Genomic DNA, 13,997 nt, shown 5'->3' on the forward strand with positions numbered 1-13,997 from the left:
AAACAGAAGCTTACATGGGGATAGGATGAGCTGAGAAAGGGTGGGAAACAATTCTATATTGTTTGTGGAGATGAGAAATTTTAAAGCCTATAGATATATGCACAAAAATATGCATAAGAATATTCACAGCAGTATTATTTATAATTTTAGAGTAAGGAGAAGGAGGAGAAGGAGAAGAGGAGGAGGAAAGAAAGGATATGCATCTAAACATCCACGAATAGGAAAATTATCAAATATATCTTGGGATATCTATTCTATGGGGGATACTATTCAGGAGTTAGGATGAGGCAGATTAAATGGATGAGCAAACAGACAATGCACACAGAAAAATCATCATGTATATACAGTATGCTGACATTTACACTTTTATAAAGTTTCTATCTGTGTGAAATATACAGAACAAATTCTGGGAGGATACTTTAAGCTGTTTAACAAAGATTACTTCGGGAGAATAGGATGAGGAAAGGTTGAAGGAGGAACTGTTAACTTTCTATGTTAATGACTGACTTATTTGAATATTTCAAAGTGAAAATATAGTCATATATTTAAAAATAATTTTAAAGAGTAACATGAAAAAAGGAAAGTCCAGAAGTATAAACTAAATTTTCTAGACTTCAGTCTATCAATTTATAAAACAGGAGGGCGAACCAGATAATCCTACCTAGAAACACACAAAAAAATGAAAAGGTTATGGAAAAGAAATCCCTTAAAATCTCCAATTTTGCAATGTAATTTTATTTAGTCTGCATGCTGTACATTAGATCTCTAGACTTGTTCATCATATGTATCTATCTTCTATCCTTTGACCTATATCTCTCCATTTCCTAGCAACCCTGACTAGTGGTAACCACTGTTTAATTCTCTGTATTTGAGGGTTTTTTTTTTTTTTTTTTTTTTTTTTTTTTGAGACAGTTTTGCTCCGTCGCCTAGGCTGGAGTGCAGTGGCACAATCTACGCTCACTGCAGCCTTTGCCTGCCAGGTTCAAGCAATTCTCCTGTCTCAGCCTCCCAAGTAACTGGGGCTACAGGCATGCGCCACCACACCTAATTTTTTTTGTATTTTAATAGAGACGGGGTTTCACCATGTTAGCCAGGCCGGTCTCAAACTCCTGACCTCAAGTGATCTATTCACCTTGGCCTCCCAAAGTGCTGGGCTTACAGGCTTGAGCCACCACGCGTGGCCTAATTTGCTTTATTTTATGTAATATGTCACCTTGGGGAGGGAGACATTTTGATAAACCCTAGATACTCAATAAAGTTTAGATGATTGGGAATCCTTAATCTGTACTCCAAATATACAAAGTATTTTTTTAGAGCTGAAGGGCCTGGGCAATGGAAACTTTGGAATGAGATCTTGTCACTTAACTAGTAAACTATGACTTGCATAAGAGATCCAGAGATGAAAGCTGGATCAGAAGACCCAAAACTGTTTGGTGCAAAGTACATAAAGTGCAAGTCAGGAGGCCTTGCCTTAGAGGATAGATATAGCATTATTCATTAATACCAGAAGAAAATGGCAGAGAAAAAATATTTTATATACATACATATTATGAAAATATTAAAAAATATATGTATATATACTTTTTTTTTTTGAGATGGAGTTTCGCTCTTGTTACCCAGGCTGGAGTACAATGATGCAATCTCAGCTCACCGCAACTTCCGCCTCCCGGGTTCAAGCAATTATCCTGCCTCAGGCTCCCAAGTGGCTGGGATTACAGGCTATTTAAAAAATATTTTAAAAATAAACACAAAATTAAAATACCTAGAATATATTTTATATGTAAATGTATAGAGCAAGAAAAGTAGCCAGCAGACAGCTGGCAATGTCTGGAGACGTTTTTGTTTATCACAACTAGTTGTGGGTGGAGGGGTGGGATGTGCTACTGACCTCTAGTGGATAGAGGCTGGGGATACTGCTAAACATCCTACCTTACACAGGACAGTGCCCACATCAAAAACCTATCCAGCCCTAATTGTCTTGTTTTTTTTTTTGGTTGTGTTTTTTTTTTTTTTTTTTTTTTTGAGACAGAGTCTTGCTCTGTTCCCCAGGCTAGAGCACAGTGGTGCAATCTTGACTCACTGCAGTCTCCGCCTCCTGGGTTCAAGTGATGTTCCTGTCTCAGCCTCCTGAGTAGCTGGGATTACAGGCACACACCACCACAACTAACTAATTTTTGTATTTTATTAGAGATGGGATTTCACCACGTTGGCCAGATTGGTCTTGAACTCCTAACCTTAAGTGATCCGCCAGCGTTGGCCTCCTAAAGTGCCGGGATTACAAGTGTGAGCCACTGCTCCTGGCCCCTAAATGTAAACAGTGCTAAGATTAAGAAACCCTGACCTTGAGGAACTCCAGTTCTCCTTTGTGGATGAGATCACAGGACACAGTCTGAGCTTTACAGGAGGCCAGATACAAATCACCAAAACAAAAAGCACTTAATTTTTTTGTTTCTCATTTAATGTCCATCCAGAAAAAAAGAGGGGAAAAAAGTTGCTAGTAAAGCAACTATATGAAGGATGGATGCCATTATTCCATTGAACACTACCAAGTGTTTTTTTGTTTTTGTTTTTGTTTTTGAGACAGAGTCTCACTCTGTTGTCCAGGCTGGAGTGCAGTAGCACGATCTTGGCTCACTGCAACCTCTGCCTCCCAGTTTCAAGCAATTCTCCTGTCTCAGCCTCCCGAGTAGCTGGGACTACCAGTGCACGCCACTATGCCTCGCTCATTTTTGTATTTTTAGTAGAGATGGGGTTTCACCATATTGGTCATGCTGGTCTTGAACTCCTGACCTCACGTGATCCACCCGCCTCGGCCTCCCAAAGTGCTGAGATTACAGGTGTGACCCTCTGCACCCAGCCACAAGTGTTTTTTATTACAGGTTTTAAGAACATTCAAACTCACTATAATGGCTTTGTTGCAGAATGATGAAAAACAAACAAAAAAAAACCTCCTATACATTTAAAAAATTATTTCTCAGTAATAACAAATATGGCCAGGTGAAGTGGCTCGTGCCTGGAATCCCAGCGCTTTGGGAGGCTGAGGCAGGTGGATCTCTTGAGCCCAGCCTGGGCAACATGGCAGAACCCATCTCTACCAAAAAAAAAAAACAAAGCCAGATATGGAGGCACAGTTCACTGCAATCGTCACTTCCCGGGCTCAAGTGATTCTTCCACCTCAACCTCCCAAGTAGTTGGGATTAACAGGCTCCTGCCACCATGCCTAGCTAAATTTTTTTTTTTTTTTTTTTTTTGAGATGGAGTATTGCTCTGTCACCCAAGCTAGAGTGCATTGGCACGATTTCTGCTCACTACAACCTCTGCCTCCCAGGTTCAAGCAATTTTCCTGCCTCAGCCTCCCCAGTAGCTGTGATTATAGGCATCTGCCATCATGCCCAGCTAATTTTTGTATTTTCTTAGAGATGGGGTTTCACCATGTTGGCCAGGCTGTTCTTGAACACCTGACCTCAAGTGATCTGCCCACCTCGGCCTCCCAAAGTGCTGGGATTACAGGCATGAGCCACTGGGCCCGGCCTAATTTTTGTATTTTTAGTAGAAACGGGGTTTCACCATATTGGCCAGGCTGGTGTCGAGCTCCTGACTTCATGTGATCCTCCTACCTTGGCCTCCCAAAGTGCTGGGATTAGAGGCATGAGCCACGGTGCCCGGCCAATTTTTTTTTTTTTTTTAAATAGAGACAGGGCTCTCGCTCTGTTGCGAAGGCTGGTAGTGAACTCCTAAACCCAAGCAATCTTCCCATCTGGGCCTCCCAAAGTGCTGGAATTATAGGCGGGAGCCACTGTTCCCGGCCCCCACCCTATAATTAAAAGCAAAATGGCTGGGCACAGTGGCTCACACCTGTAATCCCAGCACTTTGGGAGGCTGAGGCTCGTGGATCACGAGGTCAGAAGTTCAAGACCAACCTGACCAACGTGGTGGAACCCCGTCTCTAGTAAAAATACAAAAATTAGCTGGGCATGGTGGTGTGCCCCTGTAATTCCAGCTACTCAGGAGGCTGACGCAGGAGAATCGCGTGAACCCGGGAGGCGGAGGTTTCAGTGAGCTGAGATTGTGCCACTGCACTCCAGCCTGGGTGACAGAGTGAGACTCTGTCTCCAAAAAAAAAAGCAAAACATGGGTCATTATGTTAAGTGAAACATGCCAGGCTCAGAAAGATACATACTGCATGTTCTCACTCACATATGGGAGCTCGTGGAAGTAGAGTAGAATGACAGTTACCAGACGGGCTGGGAAGGGTGGTGGGGTGTGGAGAGATGAAGAGAAGTTGGATAATGGGTACAAACTTACAATTAGATAAAAGGAATAAGTTCTAGTGTTTGATAGTTCAGTAGGGTGACTATAGTTAACAATATTTTATTGTGTATTTCCAAATAGCTAGAAGATTTGAAATGTTTCCAACACAAAAAATGATAAATGTTGTAACAGATATCTTAGATTCTCTGATTTGATCTTTACACATTGTCTGCATATATCAAAATATCACATGTATACCATAAATATGTACAATTACTTTGTATTAATTTTTAAAAAGCAAAACATGGGAAAATATGTCTTCAATTCCAATTTCCTTTTGGAACCAGATACCCTTCAGAAAAGGTGCAAAGAGCCCACATTACCCTGGTTTAGCTTGTTATACAGGTTATTAGAACAGAGAAGGAACACCCTGGGCCCAGGAGTGAGTGTTTCTTCTTTTATAGGTGTAACTAAAAAAGGTGATTGGTCTAACTTGTGTGTCTTTGTCCTATAAGCCTCTGCAGGTGTGTGAACAGGATTGCTTCTGCAACAAAAGCCTCCACCCAGCCACATCTTGGGAAAAGAATGGCCACTTCTCGGGGCTCAGTCTTTTTCATGCTGGTGGTATCCTGTGTTTGCAGCCCTGTCTCCCACAGGGACCAGCAGACTTGGTTTGAGGGTATCTTCCTGTCTTCCATGTGCCCCATCAATGTCAGCGCCAGCACCTTGTATGGAATTATGTTTGATGCAGGGAGCACTGGAACTCGAATTCATGTTTACACCTTTGTGCAGAAAATGCCAGGTAAGTGCAACTGGGACCCTTACTAGAGTCTGTAAATCCACACTTTAGAATCTCCTCCCAGAAACAAATACGCTTAGAGTTTATTATGTGAATTACAGAATTGTACACCTAGCAGATGTCCTTCAGAGAACTTTGAACTACAATTGAACATATGGTTTATTTGGAGTTTTTTTGTTTATTTTTTTCATTTTATTTTATTTTATTTTATTTTTTTTATTTTTTATTTTTTTTGAGACGGAGTCTCACTGTCGCCCAGGCTGGGGTGCAGTGGCCGGATCTCAGCTCACTGCAAGCTCCGCCTCCCGGGTTCACGCCATTCTCCTGCCTCAGCCTCCCAAGTAGCTGGGACTACAGGCGCCGCCACCTCGCCCGGCTAGTTTTTTGTATTTTTTTAGTAGAGACGGGGTTTCACCATGTTAGCCGGGATGGTCTCGATCTCCTGACCTCGTGATCCGCCCGTCTCGGCCTCCCAAAGTGCTGGGATTACAGGCTTGAGCCACCGCGCCTGGCCTTTTTCGTTTTTATTTTTTAAATTTTTTTTTGAGACAAAGTCTTGCTTTGTTGCCCGATCTGTAATGCAGTGGCATGATGACACATCACTGCACCCTTGACCTCCTGGGCTCAAGCAATCCTTCCACCTCAGCCCCCTGAGTTGCTGGGACTACAGGCGTGTTCCACCATGCCCAGCTCATTTTAAAGTTTTTTGTAGCCGGGTGCTGTGGCTCACGCCTGTAATCTCAGCACTTTGGGATTACCTGAGGTCAGGAGTTCAAGACCAGCCTGGCCAACACAGTGAAACCCCATCTCTACTAAAAATACAAAAATTAGCTGGGTGTGGTGGCATGTGCCTGTAATCCCAGCTACTTAGGAGGCTGAGGCAGGAGAATTGCTTGAACCCAGTGGATGGAGGTTGTAGTGAGCCAAGATCGCACCACTGCACTCCAGCCTAGGTGACAGAGCAAGACTCCATCTCCAAAAAAAAAAAAAAAAAAACATAAAATTTTTTGTAGAGACCTGCTCAGGCTGGCCTCAAACTCCTGGGCTCAAGTGACCCAAGTGACCCTCCCACCTCGGCCTCCCAAAGTGTTGAGATTTTAGATTTTAGGTGTGAGTCACCATGCTTGCCCAGAGCACATGGTTTTAATTCAGTGTGAAATTAGGAGAGAGCTGGGCTGCCTGTAGTCTGAAACCCATGTGTTCAAAAAGAATAGCTATAATTTGTTCTTCCTCTTCTCTAAACATGAGATACTCCAGGGATCCATAATATTCAGAATATGGGGAGTGGTTTTGGGAGAAGAATCACATGAGAATTTCACTGCCATCCTTGGACACGAGGCTAGGAGACCCTGAAAGATTAAATTTTTCTGCATTGTCAGTGTTTTTTCCTCAGGTAACTTATGGAGCCTGGGGAAAGGCGGAGGAGCTAGGTGTCCACCAGAGAAATGGTAGCAGAAATGGACCCTCAGAGGTTGCTCTAGTCCCTCTTTCTAGTACTCCTGCAAGATATTCCTCACAAGTGGGATCATTTGGGATAACTTCAGGGAAGTCGTAGGAAAGCTTGCAGAGCCCAGCATCTGAAGCAGCCTAACTTTTGGTAACCAGCTCTCTCTTCTGTTTTGTTCCATGGACAAAATAGGACAGCTTCCAATTCTAGAAGGGGAAGTTTTTGATTCTGTGAAGCCAGGACTTTCTGCTTTTGTAGATCAACCTAAGCAGGTGAGTTTCTTATGATATGATGTTTAGATTCTCAATGCCTTGATAACTTGACGACACCACTGCTGTTAAATATTTCCTGCTACTCACTAATGAGATTGAGGTCATGTGTGAGATCAGCTTTCTCTCCTCAGCTAATCTCCTGGATAACATTAATTATATTTCCCACGCTCATGAGGGCTGGGTGGAAGAAGGCTGGTAAATTGGTTGTGGTAATTTAAGGATGACACTAACGTTGAAGAGATTGTTCCCTGTGTACTTACTGTTTAAAATTTTGAGTTGAAGCCATCAGTTGCATTTGTTCATGTAAATGCAGAAGATAGACATGAAGTTCTATAGGGTATGATGTATAAACATGGCAGTTGAAGGGATGGTGAGCAGTGAATTCCATTTCAGATTGCCTTGATGCAGGATGGAACCATATCTATACTTGAGAAATTAGGCAACAACCTGTGATGACAAAAATCTTTGGTGGTAGAAGATGAATAGAGAGTTTGTGGTAACTGTGTTTCATATTTGAGCACCCACAACATACTGCATCCTATGTGTCTGAGGCCACGTTGAAATAAAATAGAATAAGGCAGAATGTTAAACTTGGGGAGCAAATGTAAAGGTATTTATTATTCAGTGTCACAAGAATAATCATTACCCAAATGCCTGATGTTAAAAATGATTTGAGTTTGGAGAACTGAGAGGATATATGGATATATATATATATATATATATATATTTTTTTTTTTTTTTAGACGGAGTCTTGCTTTGTTACCCAGGCTGGAGTGCAGTGGCCTGATCTCGGCTCACCGCAACCTCCACCTCCTGAGTTCAAGCGATTCTCCTGCCTCAGCCTCCCAAGTAGCTGGGACTACAGGCATGTGTCACCATGCCCAGCTAATTTTTGTATTTTTAGTAGAGATAGGGTTTTACTATGTTGACCAGGCTGATTTTGAACTCCTGACCTTGTGGTCCGCCCACCTTGGCCTCTCAAAGTGCTGGGATTGCAGGCGTGAGCCACCATGCCCGGCTCTGAGAGGATGTATTTTCTTAGTTCAGTAGTACATGGATAGCAAATCTACTAGAAAAATTGGGAGCTGTTGAAAGCAACTACATTATTAGAAACTGACTTGGCATTTAGAAAAGATGCTTGTGTTATAGTTGCTAACAACGATCAAAAGGCAGTCAGATAATCAGAATAAAAGTTCACTCAGGGAAATAATGGATTTAAAATAATGGTTTTCTTTTTTTTTTTTTTTTTGAGACGGAGTCTCGCTCTGTCGCCCAGGCTGGAGTGCAGTGGCCGGATCTCAGCTCACTGCAAGCTCCGCCTCCCGGGTTTACGCCATTCTCCTGCCTCAGCCTCCCGAGTAGCTGGGACTACAGGCGCCCGCCACCTCGCCCGGCTAGTTTTTTGTATTTTTTAGTAGAGACGGGGTTTCACCGTGTTAGCCAGGATGGTCTCAATCTCCTGACTTCGTGATCCGCCCGTCTCGGCCTCCCAAAGAGCTGGGATTACAGGCTTGAGCCACCGTGCCCGGCCAAAATAATGGTTTTCATTTATTACAAATTGAGCATCTACTGTGTGCCATATGATGATACAAAAATGAGTCTGACATGTTCTTTAGGAGATCATCAAAAGTATCACATCATTGCTGCCACAGCTTGTGTGGCAACCACACGCACTCTGCCTCATGCACACAACAGTTTAGTGGTGGTAGGAGGTGTATCTCCCATCCCACACTTGAGGAAACCAAGTCCCAACAAGGCCAAATGACCTAAGTTAGGCCACAGGGCTAGCAAGCAAGTCTTCCAACTCTAACTCCTGTGTTTTCTTCACTATACCAGCCTAAAGCTGATATATATGAAACATGAAATAATCAGCCAGGTGTGGTGGCACACGCCTGTAATCCCAGCTACTCAGGAGGCTGAGGGAGGAGAATCGCTTGAACCTGGGAGGCAGAGGTTGCAGTAAGCTGAGATCGCGCCATTGTACTCTGGTCTGGGCGACAAGAGCAAAACTCCACCTAAAAAAAAAAAAAGAAAAAGAAATAATCAACTAAAATGATCACGATATAAAAGAATAATTTGGCCAGGCATGGTAATCCCAGCACTTTGGGAGGGTGAGGCAGGTGGATCACTTGAGGTCAGGTTTTTGAGACCAGCCTGGTCAACATGGTGACACCCTATCTCTACTAAAAACACAAAAATTATCTGCGTGTGGTGGCACATGCCTGTAATCCCAGCTGCTTGGGTGACTGAGGCACAAGCATCGCTTGAACCTGGGAGGCGGAGGTTGCAGTGAGCCAAGATCACGCCACTGCACTCTAGTCTGGGCGACAGAGCAAGACTGTCTCAAATAAAAATAAGAAGGATTTTTATTAGGACTGTCAAAATAAAATGGATTCTCCTTTTTTTTGGAGACAGAGTCTCCCTCTGTTGCGCAGGCTGTAGTGCAGTGGCATGAGCTTGACTCACTGCGACCTCTGCCTCCCGGGTTCAAGCAATGCTCCTGTCTCAGCCTCCTGAGTAGCTGAGACTACAGGCGTGTGCCACCATGCCTGGCTTATTTTTGTATTTTTTAGTAGAGATAGGGTTTCACCATGTTGGTCAGGCTGGTCTCGAACTTCTGAACTCAAGTGATCCACCCGCCTTGGCCTCCCAAAGAGCTGAGATTACAGCCACCACCACACCCAGCCTGGATTCTCCTTCTTCAAAGTGGCCCACTTCTCTAGGTTTCTCCTGCTACAGAGCAGAGAGAGGTTGGAGCCCTATGCCACCTCCCTCCTCTTGCTCCCACAAAGTATGTTGACAGAATAGACCAGCGCCAGCCACTAAATGGACTGTTCATTAGATGAATGGGTTGTCTCCTTTGCAGGGTGCTGAGACCGTTCAAGGGCTCTTAGAGGTAGCCAAAGACTCAATCCCCCGAAGTCACTGGAAAAAGACCCCAGTGGTTCTAAAGGCAACGGCAGGACTACGCTTACTGCCAGAACACAAAGCCAAGGCTCTGCTCTTTGAGGTAAGTTTAAAACTGCATCTTGGATCATTCTGCCCTTTTCCCTATGTGAATACTTAATGAGGTTTTAGTCTTTTGGAATGTGACCACCACCTTCAACATTCCACCACTGCCAAAGCAGTATGATGACTCTGACCGCTTGTTATAGCTAGTTGTTTACATTTTTAACTATCACTCTTAAATGTATAGAGCTTTTCCTAAAAAGTTTAAAGTACTTTCTATCTAGGATATTCTTCATTTTATTTTTTTTTTTGAGGTGGAGTCTTGCTCTGTCACCCAGGCTGGAATGCAGTGGTGCCATCTCAGCTCACTGCAAGTTCCGCCTCCCAGGTTCACGCCCTTCTCCTGCCTCAGCCTGCCGAGTAGCTGGGACTACACGCATCCACCACCACGCCCGGCTAATTTTTTGTATTTTTAGTAGAGATGGGGTGTCACTGTGTTAGTCAGGATGGTCTCGATCTCCTGACCTCGTGATCCTCCCGCCTCGACCTCCCACAGTGCTGGGATTACAGGCATGAGCCACTGCACCTGGCTGGTATTCTTCATTCTTTTAGAATTTTAAAGCAGATTTCAGAAATTGTTTCTGATCAACTTTATTAAGATAAACTTACATACAATAAAATGTATCTATTTTAGGCTGGGCACGGTGGCTGACACCTGTAATCCCAGCACTTTGGGAGGCTGAGGCGGGCAGATTGCCTGAGGTCAGGAGTTTGAGACCAGCCTGGCTAACATGGTGAAACCTCATCTCTACTAAAAATACAAAAATTAGCCAGGCATTGTGGCAGACACCTGTAGTCCCAGCTACTCAGGAGGCTGAGGCAGGAGAATCGCTTCAACCCAGGAAGCTGAGGTTCCGGTGAGCTGAGATCACACCATGCACTCCAGCCGGCACAACAGAGCAAGACTGCGTCACAAAAAAAAAAAAATTAGGTGTATAGTTAAATGAGTTTTGATAAGAAATAGAAATTTCCTCATGCTCTTTTATAATAAGTGAGTTTCCCTCACCCCTGAAACCAACCAATGACTAATTTGCTTTCTGTGACTATAAATAAGTTTTGCTTATTCTTTTCATATAAATGGAATTATAGGTTTTTTTTTTTTTTTTTTTTTTTTTTTTTTGTATATCTGGCTTTTTTCCTCTCAGCATGAAGTTTTTGAGAAGACTTTGAATTTTGTTTTGGAAACCTAATATCACTCTGTATCCCAAGCTTGAGTGCAGTGGCACGATCTTGGCTCACTGCAACCTCCACCTCCCAGGTTCAAGCAATTCTCCTGCCTCAGCCTCCCAATTAACTGAGATTACAGGCGTGTGCCACCACACCCGGCTAATTTTTATAATTTTTTTTGTAGACATGGGGTTTCACCATGTTTCAACCCTGGCTTGGTTTCAAACTCCTGAGCTCAGGCAGTCCACCTGCCTTGGCCTGCCAAAGTGCTAGGATTATAGGAACAGGCATGAGCCACCATGCCTGGTGAAGTCATATATATATATGTTTTTTTTGTTTGTTTCTTTGTTTCTGTTGCCCAGACTAGAGTGCAGTGGCACAATCTTGGCTCACTGCAACCTCCGCCTCCCAGGTTCAAGCAATTCTTCTGTGTCAGCCTCCCAAGTAGCTGGGATTATAGGCATGCATCACCATGCCTGGCTAATTTTTGCACTTTTAGTGGAGACGGAGTTTCACCATGTTGGCCAGGCCGGTCTCAAACTCCTGGCCTCAAACTCCACCTGCCCCAGCCTCCAGAGTGCTGGAATTATAGGCGTGAGCCACTGCACCCGGCCCCAAGTCATATATTTCAACTCTCTTCTTACTCAGATCAAAAATTTAAGTATAGAGAGTTTTGTTAAGCTCAATATTTTTATTCTTATTTATTTATTTATTTTTTGAGAGACAGAGACTTGCTGTGTCACCCAGGCTGGAGTGCAGTAGTGCAACCTCAGGTCACTACAACCTCTGTCTCCCAGGTTCAAGTGATTCTCCTACCTCAGCTTCCCAAGTACTTGGGACTACAGGCGTGTGCCACCACTCCCAGCTAATTTTTGTATCTTTTAGCAGAGACGGGGTTTCGCTATATGTTGGTGAGGCTGGTCTCAAACTCCTGACCTAAGGTGATCTGCCCGCCTCAGCCTCCCAAAGTACTGGGATTACAGTCATGAGCCATCGCCCCTGGCCAAACTCAATATTTTTAAATGTTATTGTACATATTTGTTATGCAATAAACATGTAAGTTAATAAGATTTAAATTTCATGTTGTAAAGAATATAAGCAGAATCTCATTATAACAAAAAATCAGGCTGGGTGCAGTGGCTTATGCCTGTAATTTCAACATTTTGGGAGGCCAGAGCAAGAGGATTGCTTGAGGCCAGGAGTTTGAGACCAGTCCAGGCAACAAAGCAAGACCCTTATTTCTATAAAAAAAAATTAAGGCCAGGTACGGTAGCTCACACCCAAAATCCCAGCTCTATGGGAGGCAAGAGCAGGCAGATCACCTGAGGTCAGGAGTTTGAGACCAGCCTGGCCAACATGGTGAAATCCCATGTCTACTGAAAATACAAAAATTAGCTGGGCATGGTGGCACACACCTGTAGTCCCAGCTACTCAGGAGGCTAAGGCAGGAGAATTGCTTGAACTTGGGAGGCAGAGCTTGCAGTGAGCTGAGATTGTGCCACTGTACTCCTACCTGGGCAACAGAGTGAGACTCCGTCTCAAAAAAAAAAAAAAAAGATTGAAGCTAAAAATCACAGTAGGCCGGGCATGGTGGCTCATGCCTGTAATCCCAACACTTTGGGAGGCCAAGGTGGGTGGATCACCAGAGGTCAGGAGTTCAAGACCAGCCTGGCCAACATGGTGAAACCCTGTCTCTAATAAAAATACAAAAATTAGCTGGACGTGGTGGCAGGCACCTATAATCCCAGCTACTGGGGAGGCTGAGGCAGGAGAATTACTTGAACCTGGGAGGCAGAGGTTGCAGTGAACCAAGATTGGGCCATTGCACTGCAGCCTGGGCAACAAGAGTGAAACTCCATCTCAAAAAAAAAAAAATCACGGCAAAAAAGGACTCCTTATTACAGGTGTACTAATTCAATCCCCTAAATCCATTTTCCTTTGACTGTCAGTACAGAGGACTTAAGTCCCTTATCCAAGGACAAACAGCCTAGTATGTCTCTGTGAGAACCTGAATCCTGATCCCTGATTTATTCCTCATTTATTCAACATAAGAGTGCTTACTGGGCCAGGTGCAGTGGCTTACGCCTGTAATCCCAGAACTTTGGGAGGCCTAGGTGGGCAGATCACGAGGTCAGGAGATGGAGATCATCCTGGCTAACGTGGTGAAACCCGGTCTCTACTAAAAATACGAAAACTTAGGTGTACGTGGTGGCAGGAGCCTGTAGTCCCAGCTACTCGGGAGGCTGAGGCAGGAGAATGGCATGAACCCGGGAGGCGGAGCTTGCAGTGAGCCAAGACTGGGCCACTGTACTCCAGCCTGGGTGACAGAGCGAGACTCTGTCTCAAAAAAAAAAAAAAAAAAAAGTGCTTACTATGTACTGGGCGCTGGTGAAGTTACTGGAATACATTCAGCAGGGAACCAAAAATACAAAAATGGTCTTTGCACTCCTGGAGCTTACATTCTACTTTCAGGAAGACAAAAAATAAACATCTGAACAAGTCGAAAGAAAGTTATATTAGGTGCTGTAGGTGCTATGGAGGGGAAAAAAAAAAAAGCAGGGAAAGGCAAGTAGGGAATCTAGTGATAAGAGTGGGGGAAATGCTAATTTAAATAGGGCAGTCAGGGAAGATGTCTTTGATAAAATTCAGTTGATCAGAGATCTGAGGGGAATGAAGAAGCAAGTTATATGAGACATTTGTGGGAAGAATATTCCAGGCTAAAGAAACAGCAGGTGCAAAGGCCAGAGGCAGGTATGAGCTTGGTATGTTAGGAACAGCATCCAGGAGGTCAGCATAACTGGAAAGGAAAGAGTAATATGAGAGGTAAGTAGGAGGTAACCTCAGAGAGGCGGGGCTAAGGGGTGCTTATCATGTAGGATCTCAAAGGCCAGTGTAATCACTTTGGCTGTTTTTTTTTGAGACTGTCGCTCTTGTTGCCCAGGCTGGAGTGCAGTGGTGCTATCTCCACTCACTGCAACCTCCACCTCCCGGGTTCAAGTGATGCTTCTGCCTCAGCCTCCCAAGTAGCCGGGATTACAGGCATGTGCCACCA

General features: G+C 44.0%; 1 protein-coding gene across 3 annotated transcripts in view; it reads left to right on the top strand.

Moving 5' to 3' along the window:
- ENTPD5 (ectonucleoside triphosphate diphosphohydrolase 5 (inactive)) overlaps positions 1-13,997 on the top strand; it is a 64,710-nt gene that overhangs the window by 29,012 nt on the left and 21,701 nt on the right. For all 3 annotated transcript variants that reach the window (XM_023183733.3, XM_023183715.3, XM_023183724.2), the window contains exons 4-6: positions 4,767-5,053; positions 6,690-6,769; positions 9,636-9,779. In XM_023183733.3, coding sequence (XP_023039501.1) covers positions 4,837-5,053; positions 6,690-6,769; positions 9,636-9,779 — 441 coding nt within the window. In that variant the 5' untranslated portion in view covers positions 4,767-4,836. The remainder of the gene's footprint in view (positions 1-4,766; positions 5,054-6,689; positions 6,770-9,635; positions 9,780-13,997) is intronic.

The sequence above is a fragment of the Piliocolobus tephrosceles genome, chromosome 6, assembly GCF_002776525.5.
Source record: "Piliocolobus tephrosceles isolate RC106 chromosome 6, ASM277652v3, whole genome shotgun sequence".
Lineage (NCBI taxonomy): Eukaryota > Metazoa > Chordata > Mammalia > Primates > Cercopithecidae > Piliocolobus > Piliocolobus tephrosceles.